At 51.6% G+C, this 21,951-nt stretch overlaps 1 protein-coding gene across 3 annotated transcripts in view; it reads left to right on the forward strand.

The window, feature by feature from the left end:
* RBM33 (RNA binding motif protein 33) overlaps positions 1 to 13,214 on the forward strand; it is a 114,776-nt gene extending 101,562 nt beyond the window's left edge. For all 3 annotated transcript variants that reach the window (XM_036899665.2, XM_036899666.2, XM_036899664.2), the window contains exons 16-18: positions 120 to 308; positions 6,116 to 6,204; positions 6,924 to 13,214. In XM_036899665.2, the coding sequence (XP_036755560.1) occupies positions 120 to 308; positions 6,116 to 6,204; positions 6,924 to 6,972 (327 nt within the window). In that variant the 3' untranslated portion in view covers positions 6,973 to 13,214. The remainder of the gene's footprint in view (positions 1 to 119; positions 309 to 6,115; positions 6,205 to 6,923) is intronic.
* Positions 13,215 to 21,951: the final 8,737 nt, after the last annotated feature.

Here is a 21,951-nt window from a genome sequence, read left to right on the forward strand (position 1 = left end):
TAAAAACTACAGAAAATCCTTGTATTTTAGTAGACTTTAAGTTACATGCTCATTTTTGTATCTTAGTAGCTGTGAAAAAACCCATGGCTTAAAAATCAAATGCTTCCTCTTGTCGCCAGGTGGTCGTGCATGGGAGAGGCCGAGGAATGGCAGGGGCCATGGGCCGCGGGCGCCCGATGCCGAACAAGCAGAACCTGCGGGTGGTGGAGTGCAAGCCGCAGCCCTGCGTGGTGTCTGTGGAAGGGCTGTCTTCATCCACCACCGACGTGCAGCTCAAGAGCCTGCTGATGTCCGTGGGGCCCATCCAGGTGGGTCGCCTGTGCCCTTTGCCAGTCCCAACACAGCTATGTCATGATTTAAGTCCCTTTATGTTGGTTACTTCATGTTAAAATACTCCATTTGAGAAGAAAGACAAATATTTTACCTACTGTTCATACTTGTATCACATTTTTTCCCTTAGAATTGGATTATTTGGAAGTTTTCAGGTGCTCAGTTATAAAATATATGAAATAATTATTCCAACTGAACAAGTTGTTATTTGAGATCCTTAGACTATCCTAAATTTCACTTATGCACCTGTACATATAAATTGTTGTTCTGTCACACACTTTAGTTTGTGATGATTTAAAAATTTTAAAGTGCTGAGCCTTGACCTTAATTTTCAGAAACAGCCTCACACATTAACAACAGTGAAACTTGGTTTAGATTTTACAAATATGGAACAATGTAGACTGTGTTTTGGTCTCTTAATGTTAAAACTGGCTAATTCTAAGTACTAAAAAATCTGCTGAGCTGTCTGTAAATGGGTCTCTAGTTCTGTTATAAACAAAATTTTCCATTGATATCCCTGATCTCTGCTCCTTGCAGCCCTGTAGGGAACCCAGCAAAGGAGCAGGTGGACTGGTTTTCCTGAGCAGTGTGTCTCTGGCCCATCTCTGGCCTTTCCTGCCAGGTTTCCCCCAGGGGCAGTTATCGTCAGCTCCCCACCCCCGTCCCACATGGGCCGGAGCACTGGGGAACTGTGACTCTGTGACTGATGGAAATCACAGGACCTTGAGTGTGAAGTCAGATTTCTTTAAGATTACTGTAGTCTTTTGCTTCATGAGACTGAATTGATAAAAGTAATTCATTTTTGGTATGTTCTAAGTCTTTATCTACTATTGAGAGTTATCAAAAGCAAGAAGGAGATGAAAGCTCTTCCCAAAACTATGCCTGTGGTTTCAGCTTCTCCAACCCTTGTACCTCCATGTTTGGATTCCTGGAGAGGTGGTTAGCTTTAGTTTTTATTTGTATGTCATAGTGGAAAGTTAGCCAGAAACTTCGGCTTCTGTTTTCAGTAGCATCGTGTCCCCAGTGGTAGGGTCAGGGGCACTTTGTCAGTTGTCAAGCATCTAATGCTTATGTTCAGGGGCATTTGTTTCCAGACAGTTCGTCATCATACAGATTAATGTGCAGGAGCAGCCCTGACAGGGAAGCATTTCAGATGCATATGGTGCGGTTATCCTGGTCTGAGACACAGAACTTGGGGTCAGTGGTGAGTTAAGACTTAAAAGCCAGAGCCTGGACTGGGAGCTCTGAGGACGGGTGTCCCCGGGAGGGCTGGTGTGAGAGGCCGTCCCCAGGCTCTCTGGGCGGAAGGAGGCGACAGCGCTGCAGCTTTCCACACGTGACCTGCTGGTCATCATGGCTCTGCTCCCTCGTAAGTCGTCTGGCCGGCTCTGGAGCACCTTCGACGTGGCCTGGTCTTCAGCGTCCATGTCCGAATGGCACTGCTCTTGGCTTCTCAGCACCAAGTGAGGCAGAGGCTGTTGCAGGAAGCTTGGAGCTGTTGCTGCACCACCCAGCCTTGGTCTTAGCCATCTTAAAATTGAAGCTTGAGTTGCGCATTTTGGGGTTATAGATCTCTTGACTGGCCATTTTTTCCTCCCATTTGTCTTTTGCTTTACTCTTGTAAAAAGAATCAGAGATCATTGTTACAAAGTTTGATTGAAGGCACTTGAAGCTAAGCAAAGACAATGTTGGATCATTTAATGGCTTGTTTTAATTAGGGAGAGAGGAAACCTAGAATAAGGTGTTCTAGGTTGCATGAGTCACCCTTGAAATGAAGTGGGTGAGGTCCCGTATGCCACTGTAAAAACTCCCACGGGGCGATGGGCTTACTGGTTAATGCCAGGGCCTGTTCACCTCTGGGCACAAGCAGAGAGCTCTTGTGTCTTGTTACTCTTGGTCCTATGGGATGATTTTTCAGTGAGAATTTATAGATTTTCAAACACTGCATTCACAAAATGCTAAGTTTCTTAAAGAAAAACTGATACAAACTGTTAAGATGCTTAAAAACAATACTTCACTATGGTTAAGGTGTAAATATACTTCAAAGGGATGGTGCTAAGTGACCCTGCCCTTTGATTTTCCTGATTTGAGGTAAAAAATCTTTGTCTAATAAGCGTCCCCTTTTTCGGGGAGAGAGAGAGAGAGAGAGAGAGCGCGAGCGAGCGCTTATTGGGCTGTGGCGCCACCTCGTGTTCACTTTGCATAATAGCAAGTCGTCATGTTTAAACTAGGAAGGACCCCTGTTCTTTTGCCCATTTTATTTTTATTTATTTATTAAAATTTTTTTAAATTAAGGTATGATTGATGTACACTCTTATGAAGGTTTCACATGAAAAAACAATGTGGTTACTGCATTTACCCATATTATCAGGTCCCCACCCAGACCCCAATGCAGTCACTGTCCATCAGTGCAGCAAGATGCCACAGATTCACTGCTTGCCTTCTCTGTGCTGCACCGTTCTCCCCGTGACCCCCCACACCATGTGTACTAAACATAATACCCCTCAGTTCCCATCTCCCTCCTTCCCCACTCTCACTCCCACACCCCTCCCCTTTGGTAACCACTAGTTCATTCTTGGAGTCTCTGAGTCTGCTTCCATTTTGTTCCTTCAGTTTTGCTTCATTGTTATACTCCACAAATGAGGGAATCATTTGGCATTTGTGTTTCTCCGCCTGGCTTATTTCACTGAGCATAATGTCCTCCAGCTCCATCCATGTTGTTGCAAATGGTAGGATTTGTTTGTTTCTTATGGCTGAATAGTATTTCACTGTGTATATGTACCACATCTTCTTTATCCACTCATCTACTGATGGACACTTAGGTTGCTTCCGTATCTTGGCCATTGTAAAAAGTGCTACGATAAACATAGGGGTGCATCTGTCTTTTTGAGTCTGAGAAGTTGTATTCTTTGGGTATATTCCAAGGAGTGGGATTCCTGGGTCAAATGGTATTTCTATTTTTAGTTTTTTGAGACACTTCCATATTGCTTTCCACAATGGTTGAACTAGCTTACATTCCCACCAGCAGTGTGGGAGGGTTCCCCTTTCTCTGCATCCTTGCCAGTGTTTGTTGTTCTTAGTCTTTTCAATGCTGGCCATCCTTACTGGTGTGAGGTGATACCTCATTGTGGTTTTAATTTGCATTTCCCTGATGATAAGTGAAATGGAGCATCTTTTCATATGTCTGTTGGCCATCTGAATTTCTTCTTTGGAGAGCTGTCTCTTCATATCCTCTGCCCATTTGTTAATCAGGTCATTTGCTTTTTGGGTGTTGTGGTGTGTAAGTTCTTTATATATTTTAGATGTTAACCCCTTGTCAGATATGCCATTTACAAATATATTCTCCCATACTGTAGGATGCCTATTTGTTCTGCTGATGGTGTCCTTTGCCGTTTAGAAGCTTTTTAGTTTGATGTAGTCCCAAGAGTTCATTTTTGCTTTTGTTTCCCTTGCCCAAGGAGATGCATTCAGGAAGAAGTTGCTCATGCTTATATTCAGGAGATGTTTGCCTCTGTTGTCTTCTAAGAGTTTTATGGTTTCATGACTTACATTCAAGTCTTTAATCCATTTTGAGTTTACTTTTGTGTATGGGGTTAGACAGTAATCCAGGTTCATTCTCTTGCATGTAGCTGTGCAGTTTTGCCAACACCAGCTGTTGAAGAGGCTGTCATTTCCCCATTGTATGTCCGCGACTCCTTTATCATATATTAATTGACCATGTATGGTTGGGTTTATATCAGGGCTCTCTAGTCTGTTCCATTGGTCTATGGCTCTGTTCTTGTGCCAGTACCAAATTGTGTTGATTACTGTGACTTTGTAGTAGAGCTTGAAGTTGGGAAGTGTAATCCCCCAGCTTTATTCTTCCTTCTCAGAATTGCTTTGGATATTTGGGGTCTTTTGTGGTTCCATATGAATTTTAGAACCATTTGCTCTAGTTCATTGAAGAATGCTGCTGGTATTTTGATAGGAATTGCATTGAATCTGTAGATTGCTTTAGGCAGGTTGGCCATTTTGACAATATTAATTTTTCCTATCCATGAGCACGGGATGTGTTTCCATTTACTGGTATCTTCTTTAATTTCTCTCATGAGTGTCTTGTAGTTTTCACAGTATAGGTTTTCACTTCCTTGGTTAGGTGTCTCTATCCAAGTGGAATTTTGAAGGCCGGAAAAGCTGTATTGATGAGAAGGTATCAGGGGGAGAAAAATTAGTTGGTTATATTAATTAATGACCAAGTTACTGAGCTTTACCTGCTTTGTCAACTCAGTGGTAAGTTCCAGCATCAAGAAAATTCCTAAGCTTCTGGTTATTATATCTGAAAGAAGAGGAAAAATGTGGTATTTTCCTCAGCTAGCCTCAGAAAATCAGGCAGGCAGAAGCAGCTCACTGCTCCATAGCGTGCTGCCTGTGCGCCTGGGCTGGTCAGCGGGAAGCCCCAGATCGTGTGACTGCTCCTCAGAGGGGTGCTCCATGTGCAGACCTTAGTGCCTTGTGATCTGGAGACTTGAGTGGTTATTTCTGAGAAAAACCCTGGAAGGAACTTCTTGGAGAGTGGATATTTTTTTTAGAGCTCTCCTACTTGTGTTTACTGATATAAGTTCTATGTTTAGTAAAATGGAGAGTACTTACTTCACAGACAGCATACCTTTCTCGGACATTTCCCAGAGAATTGTTATGTTTAGCTATGCACTTTCATTGTCAGTCTTTGACAAATGCTTTGAAATTAAACAGACACATGTGTGAACACTTCTAAAGGGTTAGGCGTTACCATCAGTTATTTTTTTTGGCTGTTGTACTTCATCAGAGAGAAGTCCAGGTACAGCCCCCAGTTCCTGGCTGCTGAGTGTTCAAGCCCTGTGCTCCTTTGGGCTGGGGCCCCACCTGGCAGCAAGGGTCACTCCTCCCTTCTGGGCAGGGCCTGCACAGTGCCCCAGGCACACCTGCCAAGCTGGCTGCCTCACCAGAATGCTTGAGAAGGATCAGAGTGGGATTGGCTGAGAGATGGCAGAGCTCTCCTCTGCCAGCCTGCCCTTCCTGATCCTAGTGTCCTCAATCCCAGGGCCTCAATGACTCAAAGCCATCCTTCCTCCTCGGGGCAAGTCTGAGGACAGGTCTAAGTTCTCTCTGCTGCTGTCTTTGCAAATGAACTCTTCACCTGATGCGGCATTTTTTTGGTCCATGTTCTTGAACTCACTCGGTTTTCACTGCAGAGTGGTCTTTGGAGTGGTGGTTCTAAGTCCTGAACATGAACTTAAGATGCCAGTTAGTAGCACAGACTCTGAGTACCAGACACGACCAGACGGTGCTGACTGACGGTCATAGGCATGCGGCCCGTGATGTCACCGGCTGAATGCGTGAAAACCCTCAGTCCGCCCCAGTGGTGATCAGGACAGAGCTACCAACTCCAGACCTGCTTGCTGTGGCTTCCTCCCGCGAGGAAAGCATTGCCCTTTGGAGAAGTTTACTTGGGGCTCGGGAAAATCAAGCAGGAGGGGTGAGCATAGAAGGGACTCCCCAGGGGTCCCTGCCATGGCCCCCCCGAGGTTCTGAGGGAAGGTGAGGAACTGAGCGAGGCGGCCAGGGGACGGGGGGCTCAGGGTGACTTACTGAGGCACTGCTTTTGCCTAGATTATCTGGATATAGGTAAGGATTTAGTTTGTTTTAGGGATCCAAATACCTGCCTGGACTTAAATTTTGTATTAAACCAAGTGTATAAACAAATAAATACATACATATTTATATCATGTACATGATATTAAAACATTTCTCTGTTTTCTTTCTCCAGAGTTTACAGATGCTTCCCCAGCAACGGAAAGCTATCGCTAAGTTCAAGGAGCCAGCCCATGCCTTAGCATTTCAGCAGAAGTTCCACAGGTATCCGGTGGGGTGGGGGGTGCACAGTGCTGCTGTGGGCGTTGTGGGGGGTACCGCTGCGGCCTACCCTGCTCCATGCCAGAGCAGCTGCTCCTTGCCTGTCCTGTGCCCGCTAAAGACAGTGGGGAGGCTTCTGTCTGTAATACGGATCGTTTCCTCCTTGTTTTTATATTGGTCTTCTCTGTCAGTCTGCATTTTTATATAATAGATTTTTGTTAATTAGGACTGTTATAAAACAAAAGTCAGGTGAGTAAGTTTGAGGATCTAATCGGCTTTACTAAGCAATTCATGAATCTGGCAGCATCCCCTCTATCAAGTCAAGATGCTCTGTTGAACTGCAGAGAAGGAAGGGGTTTTAAAGGTAGTGAGGGGCTGTGAAAAGGAAACTCTCAGCAGAGAACCCGTTGTTTCAGGCAAGGTCACCTGCCAAGGGGAACAGAAGGGTCTCTCAGTAACTCTCCTAGAGCTGACCAGGAAGGTCCGTGGTGGGCCTGGCCAGTCACATCCTGTGGTGGGGCTGAAACTGCACGGAGGTTGGGTATTTATATTTATGTCTTGGTTTGCTGGTGCAGCACCATCAGCACAAGAGACTCCATCTTCTGGGTCCGTGGTTGTCTTTTTGACGGGACCCACCACTGCACCCTAGCTTACTTTTATGTCAGTAAGTTGCTGCGGCGCAGAGTCCCCTTAATGGTGATTGTCTCTTTACATTTCCACAGGCACATGATAGATTTGTCCCACATAAATGTGGCCCTGATAGTTGAGTGATTTCTCACGGGAGAGGCTGACCTTTCACTGTCACACGCTGTGGGAGTTCTGCAGGGAAGCTGCCGGCACAGAATCTCCGTGAGCTGGGGTCTCCATCCACAGTCTTGTGTAACTATTGTCCAGACAGCCAGATGACCCAGCCTCGATTCCAGAAGAGCTGAACTTACGGGACATGGCGGACTGCAGTTTGGTGTTAGATTGCTTCAAATTCTGTTGTCACCACCAAGGACTACATTTTTGTTTCCTTTTTGTTTTCAAAGTGCTTACAATGCATGTGGACGTTGTTCTTCATGATCTTACCATATGATCGATCACAGTGACTTAGATTCAGGAGAGAATATTAGCGTCACAATTCTAAGTATTTCGCACAGCAAAGAATATTTGATAATGGTTGCACTTATCTTCAGTGCAGGCTAGACAAGTTTTCCCAACCAAGCTTAACTTTCATTGTCTTCTCAGAAAGCCCTCAAAGGCTCTTGTAAAAAACGTAGGTGAAAATTGGGTGATTCTGGTTGACAGGTGCATATCCTGGAAAGCAGGGTATGAGGGTGGTTGGGAGTGGTGCCAGGTGTGTGGCAGGTGATTCTGCTTCTTAGAAATATTCCTAAAGCACCAACCCGTGTATTCCTAGTTCCACAGGGAAGTAGCCACCCCTTGTTACGCTCTTCCCAAATAAGAGAAAACGCTGGTAGGTCCTCCCGAGCTTCCCTGGGCTTGGAGACGGTGTCAGTGTGCTCGCCCTCATGGCGCCCCTGCTTCTGCAGGTCGCACAGCTGCACAAGGCAGAGGAACAGCCTGGAGCTTGAGTGGATCTGTTTGGTTTTTCCTCTTTTTAAAGTAGCCCAAAGTGGCACATTTATGTTACGGGCTCCACGATGTATAATATTCTTTGGGAACCTGGTTATCATTGCTTTGATTAATTTTTTTAAGGCCTTTTGAGCAGGGGCTGTACTGTCCTTGAGTGGACCTAATAGCAAGGTGACATTTACATGGGCATGTCCCTCCTTGAGGTACGTAGTGTGAGGGACGGCTGTCTTACCGAGCAGCAGAGCCCACAGTGAACTGTGTCTGTGTCACCCTGAACCTACTAGAGTGATCTTGGGCAGGCTCCTGTAGGTGAGAGACTGATTTCCCACAAAGCAACTTTTAGTAAAATTCATTCTGGGCAAACATTGAAAAAAGTGCCTTACTGTATTTCTGCTCATGAAAGAGTTTCACTATTTTGGATTTATCCTAATGTAGTTGTGAATTATTTGAGCAAATGATACTAGGGCATACTCAGACTTTTCTGCTATATTTATACCTAAGATTTTACATCCAGTTCGTTAATAGAAATAAGGGAAATAGAAGCCTGTTAACTGTTTGTGCCTCTGGTCAGCCCAGCAAGGAGCAGCTGCGGACACGAAAGCCCGACAGCACAGTGGCCTTGTGCTTCTCTGCCTCCTGGGAGGCCCAAGGCATGGGCCGCGGGAACTCCTAGTATCTTGTTTTCACAGTTGAAATTTGATATTACTCACCAGAAGGGGAGGAGCGTATTCCAGACTCTGCGAGACTTTCTGTAGTGTTGCTTCTGAAGTGGCACTGTGTGCTGAGGGCAAGTGTGGGAGAGGAAGGGGCTCCTAGAGGTGGCTGTCCGCCAGCCGGTTCCAGGCCCAGGAAACCACAGGCACTCGTAGATACACCAGAACACCCCCCAGGTGAGGGGCCCGGCCACCCATGTTCCAGAAAGCGCCTTCCTAGCCCTGCAGGAGGCTTCTGTGTGCCAGCCGTGCCCTGAGACGCTCCCTGGGTTGTCCTGGGGTCAGTGCTGTGTGCCGTCAGCTGTGGGACACAGGTGTCTCTGTCCCCTTGGCATATGTAGGTGCAGATGGGGATGTATGCAGAGTCATTTCTTCGGGTCAGTCCACAGAGAGCTGCATTGAAATGATGAGTTTCGTAGTCCATAGGCTCTAAGTAAGAGACCCAGACCACTTCTACGCTGGGTAGAGGGAAGGCTAACAACTGATGGACTGATCTTATTACCAAGAACTTACTGACACAGTAAGTGAATTTAACAAATTTTTACCACTCTCTGAAATAGTCTGAGTGTGCTGTGGCTTTGAAACTAAGAATCTGCATGTTGTCTCTGGAAAGTAGGCTTTTAAGTGTACTTTTTTCTAGTTAGTGATGATGAACTAACCCTGTTTGGGCACCATTGTTCAAGGCGGACCTCATGGCTACTTAAGGTCTATTTTTGGCATGGTCTGAGCGTGACATGAGTGCCCCGGAATGGGACGTGTGTGTCTGTAATTGTCTGCACACACACACCTAAGGAAACTTCCTTTGATACGATGTTTTTGAAAGACCAGTAGCAAAGCTGAACTGGGTCTTCACTAAAAACACTGGTTAGAATGGCTCAATGCAACTGGCCTCTGTCAACGTGCACAGCCAGTGGATGCGGACTTCAGTAGCGCCAGCCCAGCCCAGTAGCAAAGGCTTATTAGTCTCCTTGATACTGTGGAAAAGGAGAGAAGCAGAACTAGAAGGCAGTGTTGTTTCCATTTTTGGGGCACTTCTCACAGTGAAATCAGTCAGACACCATAAGCGAGCCCTCTTGGAAGATCTGTTGCAACCATTATCTTTGTTCTTTACTTATCATGCATTTAAAATGAGATGCAGAAGCATTTAACATACTATGTAAATATGGACCTTTTAAAATTAAAACCTTATTGGAAATATTTTCAATTCAGCAACATCTGAGTAGCTCTATGTTAGTTCTTTTTGTGTTGTCTTACCAGAGTTTAATGGATATAGTTCCGTAAGTGTTGATGTTTTGTGTCTACTATGTTCGACTTTTATAAAGATGGTAGTAAGTCAATACATTCACCCTGACCTGTGTATCATTTGTTCACAAAGTCAAGAAGCTTAAAGCCAGTAAATACCAATATATCTCATAAGGTGAATACATGGGGTGACTGGCACCAAGTCACTTTTCTTCTGGCATTACCTTGTTTTGATCATGTGATGTATTAAGTTCACCCAGCTGCTATCTGAGCGTAACCTTTGCATTACCATTGGTCTGGCCACGTTTGTTAAATGCTCATACTGATAGTCTTCTAAAGGAAAAATCTCATCTCTTTTTCCTAAAAGAAACTGAAGGTTCTGCCCTTCTGGACAGGACACCTTTGTAGGAACCCCAAGGGAGTGGAAGGGAAGGGGCCTCATAACTCTTTGATTTGGGTTTTTTAATTTGGTCTTTCTCATGGTTTGTCAAGGTCCCGGAAAAACCACTGTCTACCCTTGGTTCTCTAGCATTTCTGGTCTGTGACAGAGCTTAGATCTTTTCTCCAAGCTTTGTTGCCAGAAGGAGGCTGGAGAGGTGTCTGGGGTGAAGGGGAAGGAGGAGAGGTGGGGACGGGGTGGGGGGTGTAGAGCCCTGTGTTAGTGCTTTGTTCTTACACCCTGACTCTAAGGGGAGTCGGTGCCAGCCGGAGCCCCACGGCGGCCTCGGTGGATGGTGGCTGTCCCTGCAGGGAAGGGCGCCTCTCCCTCCGCCCCAGGGGCCGGCAAGCGGAGGCCTGGCGGGTCGAGCTTGGGGCTGGTAAGACCTGAGGTCCAGCCCTGCTTCAAGGGTTGATTTTGAGAACCTATCACTTTGTTTCTTTTTCCTTTTTTGTTTTTATTTTTGACTTGTGGTTTTTGTTTTGTTCTGTTTATTTTGTGTTTTATTTTTTTTGTTACTTAATTGAAGGTAAGCACCACTGCTGGTAGCCTTTGGGCTGACAGGGACCCTATTTGAGGACGGTGGGGATTCGGCAGGTGCTGCGTGCAGCATGCCTAGAGTTGCCCCCTCAGTTCCCTGCAGAGACCCCCTGCCGGCTGTTGGGAAGCGCATCCCCAGTGAGTGCCTGCTGCCCCCCTGGGCAGATGGCTTCCAGCTCAGTCCCTGTCACTGTACCCTTGTTGGGGTCATTTTTAATTCTCCCTTCCTTCCTGCTTATAGGTCTCCTTTCTGGCCTCACAGACTGACTGATAGACCTACTTCACTTTTCTTTAGTCAGGGAGAGCCCCCACCCCCTGGGGGGTAGTTTGGAGTAGGAGTTGTTAGAGGAGAAAAACCAGAAAGTTTTTGTTGAGTCTTTACAGATTAAGTGACAGTTTTCTTAAAGAGAATCCCCTGATGAGGGGGTGGGGGGGTGGATGATATGAGATGGGACCGGGAGGGGCCCCCCACCCCCCGCCAGTGAGGAAAGCCACCAGAGTACATTTAGTTGGCGGCAAGTTTAGATATTTTATTGTGTTCGGTGAGCATTTCAGTTATCCTTTTCAACTATTTTTAAAGCTTGTGAATAAGTGTAATTTTGGACATTGGTAAATATGAACTCTTCCAAGGCATTTAAGCCTTGATTTACTATTAAATCCTAAGGATTTTGTGTAAGGTTTTTTTGCAACCTATTTAATTTTCATCATTTTAAAGTACCCGTGGTTTTGTGCCCTAGAACCAGAGCAGAGCCCACTGATTCATATTGGATCCCACGTATACCTCCTGCTGGTAGCTATGGTTGGGAAGGATCATTGGTTTATAGACTGTAACCTGCCTCTTCTAGAGAATGTTTAAAAAAATCTTTTCTGTGCCATGTTTTGATAGAAAATCTTAGTTTTAATTAAGAAGAGCAGGTAGAACAGGTATTTTTCATGAGAAATTACTTTTTCCTTTTCCTTTTAACCAATGAAAATGTAAAAAGGTCTTGATGTTGGTGTTTTGCTATATTTTACTCATTTTGAAAGGTATGTAGAAAAATATAGGCCCTTTAAAACAAAAGCATTTAACATTTTACTCTGCTGCACAGAGTGGACAGACAGGTACTATTTTAATGCAGTCTGTGTTTCTTAGTAATTTAATATACTCTAGAAAGTAGACGTCAGGACATTGTTCTAGCATGATTTTCTTTTAAACCGCTTTTCATTTTTAGGGCGCACACAGAGAGGAAGGACTGTTCCCATGTGTGTGCACGGTAGTATTGTCTTAGAATATGTAATTTGGGTTTTCAAAACCACACACACAGCACCCACTTCACACTCGACAGAAGAGATGATGACTTGTCTTCATACTTCAGCTTTGCTTTTCACAGGCATGGGATCCAGAGTGGTTTTCCTGTGGGAGGATTTTAACTCCAGTCTTTAATTCCATTGTTTAACTTTCAGGTTCAGCGATATCAAAGCCTGAGATCTAATTTTTTTTTCTTCCATTTCTGAGCTGGTTCTCTTGGTTGGGTGTTCATTCTCTTCTGGCTCCTGCTGCCTGGTGGCCAGACCTCCTCTGCACCCCTGTCCTTCCCATTCTCTCTTGCTTGCCTTGCCAAAACCCATCCACCATCCACCATGAGAGCCCTTTCCAGGCTGTCATCCTCTCTTCTTTTGCTTGCCTGTCTCTGGATGTCTTCCCCTCCCGCCACCCGCTCTTAGTGACAGTTGGCACCATATTCTTGCCCCTCCACCCAGTTTAACATTCAGAGCCCCCCTGGGGGCTGGGGTTCTAAGAGCTGGGAGTACTTTTGCCATGTGTTACCACCCATCACATCTAAACCTTTGCTTCAACAGGTTTTTACTCTTGGTTTATTCCTCCAGGTCTTGGTTGTAGAGCATAACGTTTGACTTGTGTTATTTTGCAGTTTGACAGGAGTGTGTGGCGCTCCAGAGATGCTACCAGCACCCTGCAGCCCGAGGGTCGCAGCGTGATTGATTAATCACCCTTCTCTACTCTTGCAGGACCTCTTTTGCATGAGTTCAGTGTTAGTAGTAGCGCTGTTGTTCCGCTCGGAAGTGACGGCCTGTTGCCCCTTTGTCACTGCTCTCGCTGACGGTGATCCTTCCTAACCTTATGCGAACGCGCTGTACACGCTGGTCCAGGCCGGCTCCGATGTGGAGTCTGAAGCTGTGTGTATTGGCAGTGCGTTCAGAGCTCAGAACTTGAGGGAGGCCTCAGTTGCTTTCCTCTGGGTTGATCTGCTTCATGCTTTCTGCCAAACACACTACACTGAAATTTGTTGGAAAATGATGTTGCCTTGATTTTACCCCATTTTTCCCTTTGCAATAATCGCTGTGACAGCTTTGTCAGGAATGTATGTGAAGAACAGTAATGACTTAGTTGGAAAAGAATGTATTGTGTGTATCATTTGTGTGATTTCATGCTGACGGATGTATCTGAACTGTATTGTAATTGGAAAGATGTGTGAATAAAATACCATGTGGCTTCCACTCTTGTTCTGTAGCTTTATTTTATCTTGCCACTCAGATTGGGTCCCTCCCACATCTTACCCACGTGGACAGAGACAGCACCGTGGCCGTCTCTTAGAGGGCCAGGAATATTTTTCCCCAAAGCATGTGGGGAGCCGTCCCCAGGCCCCCCAGATTTGCCCCTTCTGGGGCAGCTGACAGCCTTCTGGTGGGTGTCTAGTGACACATATGAAGGTCAAATTGACCGCTAGTCTTTAGCCGTGTTCCATAGTCTGGATGACTGTAGATACATCAGCACATTTTGTTTCTTTTGTGAAGGGAGTAATACTCTTTAAGAAGATTTTTAAAGCATTACAAATAATTTTTCTAGTTTTTCAAAAGACATTTGGGCAGTTGCACTATAATCCTAACACTGAACGTGCAGACAGCTGCGGGTAACACCTTTCCCCGCCCGTCTCCGGACATGGGTTTTGTTCCGTGCACGCTGCATGTGTGAGAAGGCACAAGCACAGTGCACTCCCTACTTCCCGATCAATGGTCCTTGGCGTTCTTGTGTTGCTACAGATTGTGCGTAATTCATGGTTTATTTTGAAGATAATGTTTTTGAAGTAGCCCCACGCCTTCCCAGCAAACATTGTTGAAGGAACTGAAGGCAGGAGCCTTCGCCCAGACCTGAGCACCAGCTCCCTTGGCTGGGGCCCCTGTGCTGTCTGTGCTGGGAACCAGGTGGGTGACTCTCACTGGTTCCACTACACTCTTCACCTCCTACAACCCACCTTTCTTATCTGTAGAAAGGGGGCTTATCTTGTGAAGGTTAAGAAATGGTATTGAAATATATGACCACCGTGCTGGCTCAGTAAGGGCGTTATCTTTGTCCCTTGAGTCGTATGAGCCCCTGTGAGGCTCACTTGATGTCTCTGTGCCCTTCATGGGACAAAAGAAAACCAACTGTGTTACCCCCTTAGGAGTCATAAGGTTGCTTCTTTAAGGTGACTGTCACTCTCCATCCTGGGCCACCTGTCAGGGCCCACGGAGGTCCATTCTCGGTGCATTTTGCCTGTTCATGGCACGTGCCTGTGCACAGCCCCAGAGGCGGAACTCTGTCCTACTGCCTCGGCGGCATCCACACAAAGATGCAAGTCCCATCAGCTGCACGGCCCAGGAGGCGGGGGACCCTCGGGCCTGGGCACAGAGCCCACGAGCAAGGTGCAGCCATGCTACTGTCCGGCCGTGAGCCCTGCTGGTGGACTTGCTGGAGGAAGGGGACTCAAATTCCAGACAGGCCAAGTTGGCAACAAGATATTGACCAAGTCTCTACTTGGGTCCAAACTTGTGCCTGGGGGATAAAGGGAAAGAGGGCAAGTCATGGGGACCTTCCCAGACCTCCCGCAATTAGGTTGGGGAGTGCAGGTATGGAGGGGAGTGGAGGCTATAAACAGGAGGGGAGCCCCTCGGCGTTTTGGGGGCACAGAAGCCCCGTGCTCAGCCTCACGACTCTGGCCTGAAGGGTTGGGGCTGCACGCAGGGGCGGGAACAGGGCCTCAGACTGAGACGTGCTGCTAGGTTGGCGGGGAGCCCTCGGCAGGAGTGGAAGAGGCGTGGGGTGGAAAGCGGCCTTGGGCCCCCCACGTCCCCCAGGGGCCCCAACGCTGGTGCCTGCTGGGCTGTCCTTGGGCCTGCGGCTGATGGCCTGGGGTCGGCAGGGGGCGCCACAGACGACAGTGGTCGGAGCGACCCTGCAGCTTCGCGCACCCCAGCCCCGTGAGCGCCTGGCCCACAGCCACCTGCTGCCAGGAAGGAATAGGCTGGAGACCCTGACCACGGGCCCTCTGGGGCCTCATGGTGCTCGGAGATGCGCCCAGCATGCCCACCTACCTTCCACAAGAACCCAGCCCAGCCCTGGGGGCCCAGTGCACCCCAAAGCCCCATCGCTGGTGCCCCAGGCCCTGGGCTCTCAGAAGAGACAGGCCCCTTAATCCACTCCCCCTGCCCACAGCCCTTCGCCTTCAGTGCGCCCTGAGGGTGGCAGGCCTGGAGGTGATGGCCGGATTCTCCCTCCAGCTCAGCGCCTCGGGGATCCGCTAAGGTGGGCCCCCTTTGCCTCGGGGCTACCTGCCTGAGACCCCAGGTCCGTGGAAGAACCAGATACCGCGTAACCGCTGACCACCCGCTATCCTTGCACCCCAGCCGCATCCTGCCTGGCCTTCCCTGAACTCCAGACCCAAATTGCCCTCAGATTCTGTGTCTTGAAGGCATCTCAGACTTGATACAACTGAACTCCCCACCTTTCCCTCCAAACCTGCTCTGCCGTGTCCCCTCCCCGTCACAGCCAATGGCAGCTCCTTTCCTAAGAACTCTGGGCCCCCAAACTTTGGGGCCCTCTTTGCCCCCACGCCTCCGGAGTCCATGCTAGCACACGCCAAGAGCTTCCGGTCTGTCGGCTGCCAGCTGGCCGCGCTCTGAACTGCTTCCTGGTGTCCACCCTTAGCGCCTACAGTCTGTTACCGAACATCAGCTGGAAGAATCCTGTGAGTATCCCACTGGACTTAACTGACCAGAGAGTTAGCCAAACCCATGTTGGCGGACATTTAGATCATGCCCAGCGTGTAGATACAAGTCACGTTGCCACAGACATTCTTGACTCCTCTTAAAGGGACTCCTGATGGTAGACTTGCGGAGCCACAGTTTGCCTGTTCTCCGTTTTGATGCATTTTGTTTACAATGCTCCAGAACAGTCACTTGGTTCTACCAAACCCCACTCCCGTGCTTTGGAGTGCCCATTTGCCACCATGGTTTGTTAGGGGCATGACCTTGTCAGACCCTGCATGAGGCACAGAGTATTTGTGATCGGTGGTAGCAGGAGTTACCTGTTGAGATAAGCCAGAACCTTCCAGAATGATGGCTTTGGAAGCATCTTAGATACCAGATGTTGGGCCCCCAAGCCCTCACTGCCTCAAGTTCATGGTGGAGAGAGGGGACGTACTTAATGTAACTAAGGGACTGGGAGGGCTGATGAGTTTGAAGCATGTTGCCTGGTTGCCAGAGGCCTCTGCCCTGAAGCCCTCCAGGGTGGGGAAATGACCCCAGCACGCCTGCAGCCCCCCTGGTATCGGGGCAGGGTGCACCCGGGCCAGAGCTTTCCCTGTGTGTGGAGAGGCACCCAGACACCCTGCACTGCGGCCCAGGGACCAGCATTTGGGGGCCTGGAGTCTTGAGCGCCGCCTCTGAGGTGCTGCTCGGCCAGCCCTCTTCACTCTGCGAAGAGAAAAGGAAAACTGTGAAGTGGGAGGAGCCGTGAGGCCAATTCCTGGCGCTCCTCCACCCCAGCTTTTGCCACCTGACCCCTGAGGTGACCCGGGGTCTCTTGGCTTGCACTCTGTCGCACTGGTTGCTGTGGCCAGCGCCGCCCCGTGCTCCGCTCTGCCCCCTGGTGTCCAGAGGGTTCTGCTGCTGCTCGCCGCCGGGGCCCTGGGCTGCCTGTGGCCAGCGTGCTGGCTGCTGCATCTTGTTCTTCCCCAGCCTCTCGCGGGCAGGGCCCACACTTCACACTTGCTTCAAGGGGGCAACACCAAGCCCCCGGTGATTACAGTGTGGGGGTGAAGCCTCGAGCTGCCCCTCCTATCCCATCTGCTCCCAAATGCCCCCATGGCCAAGGCCAGCCAACCTGTGGCATGAAGTGTGGTGTGCCTTGTTGCTGATGTGGTTATTGCCGTGATGAGTCTTAAGAAGATGGAAAAGCAACTCAGTGAATTCCATGTTTTAACAATACCCTTTTATTTTGTTGCAAATAGGAAGTTATGTTGATTGGGGCCCCCCAGAAGGTGCTTATGTCCTCAAGCTACCCCGCCCCCCCACCCCACAGACATCTCCCCAATCTGTCTTGGCCTCTGTCTGTTTCCAGGGGGTCTTTTGGCTTTGGGGCACTTCTCCTTTGCTGAGCTCATCAGGGTTGGGGGGCCCTGTAATAGCTTCTTGGGCTCTGTGTGTACTCCCCAAATAGTGACCCCAGGAGTGGTCGCACCTGGGCAAGTGCTGGGAAGGTGCCTGCCGCTTCCCGTGTGCACCCTGCCTACCTCTGCTCCTTTTCCTGAGAAAGGGCCTGAGGCCGGTCAGAAAGCTGTGTCCAGGCTTCCCAGCAGATGGTGCCCTGCTGTGGGGCAGGGGCCGGGGCAGGCCGGCTTCCAAGAGGCCAGGCCTCAGAGGCCGCCACGAGGCGGAGGGCCTGTGTACTGCCTTCATTCTCTGCAGGGTGTTCGTTCTGTCCTCCATTAACTGGCGCTCAGCCCACGGAGGCCTGCAGCGGGGGCACGGAGGGCACAGCAGGGAGCTGGACAAGCCCAGGAGCCCTCTCTCCCCTGCTTGGACAGTCCGGTGTGGGGGCCTTGGGAAGAGTGGCCGCGGGCTGCACGGCCTGCTGTAGGGGAGACCAGCGGACAGTGCGGGCAGCGCGCTCTGAGCCGCCCGTTCAAACACACACCCTCCCGGCGCCACCACGCAGTCTTGGGAAAACGCTGGCTCTCAGGTTAGTTTCCTCATCTGTGAAGACACCGGCCCCCGCTCTGTGGGGAGGCTGCAGCTTTTTGGACCGTGTGGGGACAAGACTGGAAGGGGAGAAACGGGGGCTCGGGGGGCGGGTCACTGACTGCTCCACATGAACTCCAAGGGCATCCCATCCATGCTGGGCAGCGTGAGGGGAGGCACGGGGATGCGTGCAGATTTTCCTAGGCACCTGGACCAGCCGCACAGGTTTTTGATCGATGCCTACTGACCACTGACCCATCTGAACCAGAGGCCCGACTGCAAGCACTGAACCCAGACGGCTGCCTCTGCCAGCCCACGGCCCCCATTCACATAGGACGGGAGGCAAAGCTGTTCGAGGGCCCTCCATGTGGGCCCTGAAGGCCCTGCCTGGGGACAGGGACAGTCCCCCACTGGTGTTGCCCACCCTCTGCCCCTCCAGGGCCCCGGAGGCCACACACTACTGTCCCCAGAGTGCTTGCCCACACTACTCCATGCCTCCTCATAGTCACTCTCAGAGAGGGACCAGTGTCTCAGCAGTGGCTCTGAGGGCAGAGCTCCAGGCCTGTGCGGCTCTTCCTCCCACTTCCTGAATCCGGCCGCCTGGATAGTAGGTGTGGCCCAGATGCTCCTTCCTAGCCCAGCACAGGGCTGTCCTCCCTGCACTGTCCAGGGGACAGAGAGGGAGAGGGGGAGAGCAGAAGGGCGAGGGCGGGAGATGAGCAGAGCACATGTGTCCTGGACCAGGATGGGATGCCCCTCCACCCTGCCCTCATGCCTGCCCTGCGCCACACATGCACACTCCCGCACACACTTTATGCAGCTGTGTGTGTGGAGACCGCATGTTCCACACTTTTTGTGGTGGGTGGAGGGGAAGCAGGGGGAGCCCTGCCTCTCCCCCAACCCTCCCGGGGCCCTGCCTGCACCCCTTTGGGCCTGCAGGGAACCTGGGAAACGGGGGCTCACAGGGCAGGAGGTGTGGCGGTCCCTAAGGGCTGGGCCTCGGGAGAGCAGGGCAGCCAGTGGGGCATGGCATGGTGCCCGGTTAGAGGGTGCCCCTGGGATAGCAAAGCCTGTACCCCTCTGCCTGGCACACTCACAGGCGACAAAATTATTTTTAAACTCATTTCCCTGACCTAAAAAGATGTTTTTTGACTGAACACTTAGTCTTTAGGACTGACACCAGAGCGCTGCCTATAAATAGCCCAGTGCACTGGCGGGGGCCTTGGGGACAGTGCAGGCCTCTGCAGGGGTCCTGGGCCCAGGGGTGGGGGCCTGGGCCGGGGCTGCCCGGTGTTGTTTCCGGTGATGGAGCTGCGACGTGATTCGCCCTGATCCAAAGCAGCCGGGAAGAAAGTGCTTCCTGTAGGACAGACTCAGACGCAGACGGTTCTGACGGGGGCGTTAGGCCCCACCCCGTCACTCTCCACACAGCTCTGCTCAAGCCTAGCCGGCCCTGGGTTTTCGGGAGAGGGTGAGTCTTAGTGATACTCTCCGTACGGCGTGTCTGAACCCCAAGTGCAGCCGCAGAGGTCAGGTCCTCTGGGCCCGCTTCCCTGCGCTGTTGGGGCTGGTGTCCCAGTGCGGGCCTGCCTCCTCCGGGAAGGCCACCCCGAAGGGGCCCATCCCATTTTATTACAGGGTAGCAGTTGAGTCTCCAGGCGGCCAGCCCAGGCTGGGCCACGGGCGCCGGGCACACAGCTGGTATCTAGCCTCAGGGACCCCTCGGTGCTGAGCCCAGAGACGTGATCACAGAGAACCCTAGGGCCTTTGTCTAGAATTTTCAAAGACTATAGGGCCGTCTTTTTCTCTCTGTGTGTAGACAGACTTCAGAGTGTCCCCTAGATCCAGGTGAGGCCCGAGTGGGGGACATAGGAGCCGTCCTGCCTTAGAGCAGGAGTATTACTGGCTTAACGGGACCTTCGGGTTCACACCTCACTTCCCCTGTGGGAATGGAGGCCCGGCTGGGGTAAGGGCCCCTCAAATCCAAGGTTGCTTAGTCGTGGGGCGACAGTGGTCTCGGGGTCCCCAGCTCCCCCTTGGTATGGGCTGTGAGCCCGTGAAGAGGCACGTGGCTGTGACTCGGGGGCTCCCAGAGAGGACACCAGGGCCACCGTCCAGGTGGGAGGCCCTGTCCTTTGCACGAAGCTCACAGGGGGCAGGGGTGGGAAGGCGTTTCCGGGGAGGGACCCGGGGCGGGCCCAGCATCCCGCGGAGCACTCACCGCCCCGCCCCGCGCGTCTAGGCCTCAGATTCCAGGGCAGTCTTTTCCGCTGGTGCCGAGCAGCCCTGCCCAGCACCGCCCCAGGCCCGGCCCCGAGCGGCTGCCCCGACGGCCCGCCCTGCACCCGCCACGGCTCCTCGGCCCCCTTTGCGGGCGCCGCCCGCCCTTGGAAGGCGCTGGGGACGTTTGTTTCCCCCAGGCCCGAGCCCAGGCCCCCGGCTCCCGCCGCGACCACCAGAGGGCGCGCGGGCTCCACGCGGGCCGCCTGGCGCCGCCGCCGCATCCCGGCAGCTGCGGGAGCGGGAGCGGGAGGCCGAGGCGGAGGCCGGGCCGGCCCACCGTGCACTCCGCCAGCCCGCCGGGCCGCCGCCACCTCCTGCTCTGCGCCGCCGCCGCCCGGGACCGGAGGCGGCCGAGCCGGCCTGCACCCCGCAGCTGCCTGGGCCCCGGACGGCGGCGGCGGAGCTGGGCAGCCCTGCGGGCCGCCGCCCCCCCGCGGGAAGCCAGCCGCGGGCCCCCGGGAACCCGCTGTGCACAACCTTGGGGGCTGGGGAGCGGGGTGACTCACGCCAGACCCTCGGGGCGCGGGCACGGGAAGCGCGCGAACCCCCCCCCCCCCCCCGGGCGCAGTGACAGGCCGCGGGCGCGGTGGACAGCGCCCGGGCCTCGCCTCACGGATGCCGGCGCCCTGACGCGCTCAGACAGCAGGTATCGGCTGCCCGCGGCGTGCTCGGCCTGCCTCGCTGCTGGCCCGGTGCTGGGCCGGGGAGGGGGCACAGCCCGGCTGCAAGCATCGGCTGGGATTCTGCTGACGTGGGCCCGAGGGGTGGCAGACCCAGGGACCGGCGGGTGTGAGGCGCTTTCCCAAGACACCGAGCCTGTCTCCGCCTTGAAGGTGGTGCGGGGCCCTGGAAGGAATCCCTGGGCTCCCCCGGGGCCCGCGGAGGGGCAATGTCCCGATGGAATGAGGACTGCCGTCCAGGGGAAAGGGGGTCTGTTTCCCCGGGAAGCAGACGCCCACGCCGCCCCTGGGATGAATGGGATTCTGTCCAGGGACCGAGGTCTGTTGTTCAGGGGATTTTTTTTTCTTGGATTTTGGTATATCTCTTCTCATGAATCTTCAGTTTTCAGGTTTTCCAACCCTCTTATTTAAACGAGTGTTTCTCTTCCGGGAACATGGCTGCCCTCATCCTGAAACCAAAAGCCGTCTGCTGGAAATGGGGCCTGCCCCACCGCACCTGCCTCGTGTCCCCGTGCATCAGGGCCCAGAGCTCATGCGTATAGTAAAAGGGGAATTACTATTACTTCCTTCTTAATTTGAGAAAATCAAACTCAGTCAAAGAGAAAAGTAGGTACCTCCCATCTTGCCCCTGTGGGGCGATCTTCACAGCGCCGGCAGATACACGTGTGGCTCCGCGTAATGGCTGTCCCATCCAGCTAGCTCCCTCCTTTACAGGGCTTTCTTTTCAGCTCAGTTTACCCTAGATTAGCAATGGCATTTGCCGGCTACACCACCGGGTCCAAGAGGCTGGCAGGCGGCTCTGGCGCCTTCCTGAGGCCCTGGTGGCTCTCACCGACGAGCAGGCTCCCATGGCTGTCCTGACTTGGACCAGCAGTGGCAGAACATGCCGCCACTGCACACACGCCACCCCTTCCGGTCCCAGCACCCTGCGCCCACAGCCAGGCTCGGTTCGTCCGTGAGATTCTGCAGCAGGGGCAGCAAGCTGTTTCTCTAAATGCCCAGATAACAAACATTTCAGGCTTTGTGGCCCACGTGGTCCTGATGCGATGACCCAGGTCTGCTGCAGTCGCTCAAAGGCTCCATGGACACCCAGAAAGGAATGGAGTTGGGGGGGCCGTGGAGTATTCCACAAGAACTTTACTGATGGACACTGAATTTCAAATTTCATATCATTTTCATCTGTCATGAAATTTTCTTCTTAAGATTTTTTTGTTTTCAACCATTTACAAATGTAAACATCTCATCTCATGGGCTATGTAAAAACAGGCCAAGGGCAGGA

Source organism: Manis pentadactyla, chromosome 7 (genome assembly GCF_030020395.1).
Source record: "Manis pentadactyla isolate mManPen7 chromosome 7, mManPen7.hap1, whole genome shotgun sequence".
Taxonomy (NCBI): Eukaryota; Metazoa; Chordata; class Mammalia; order Pholidota; family Manidae; genus Manis; species Manis pentadactyla.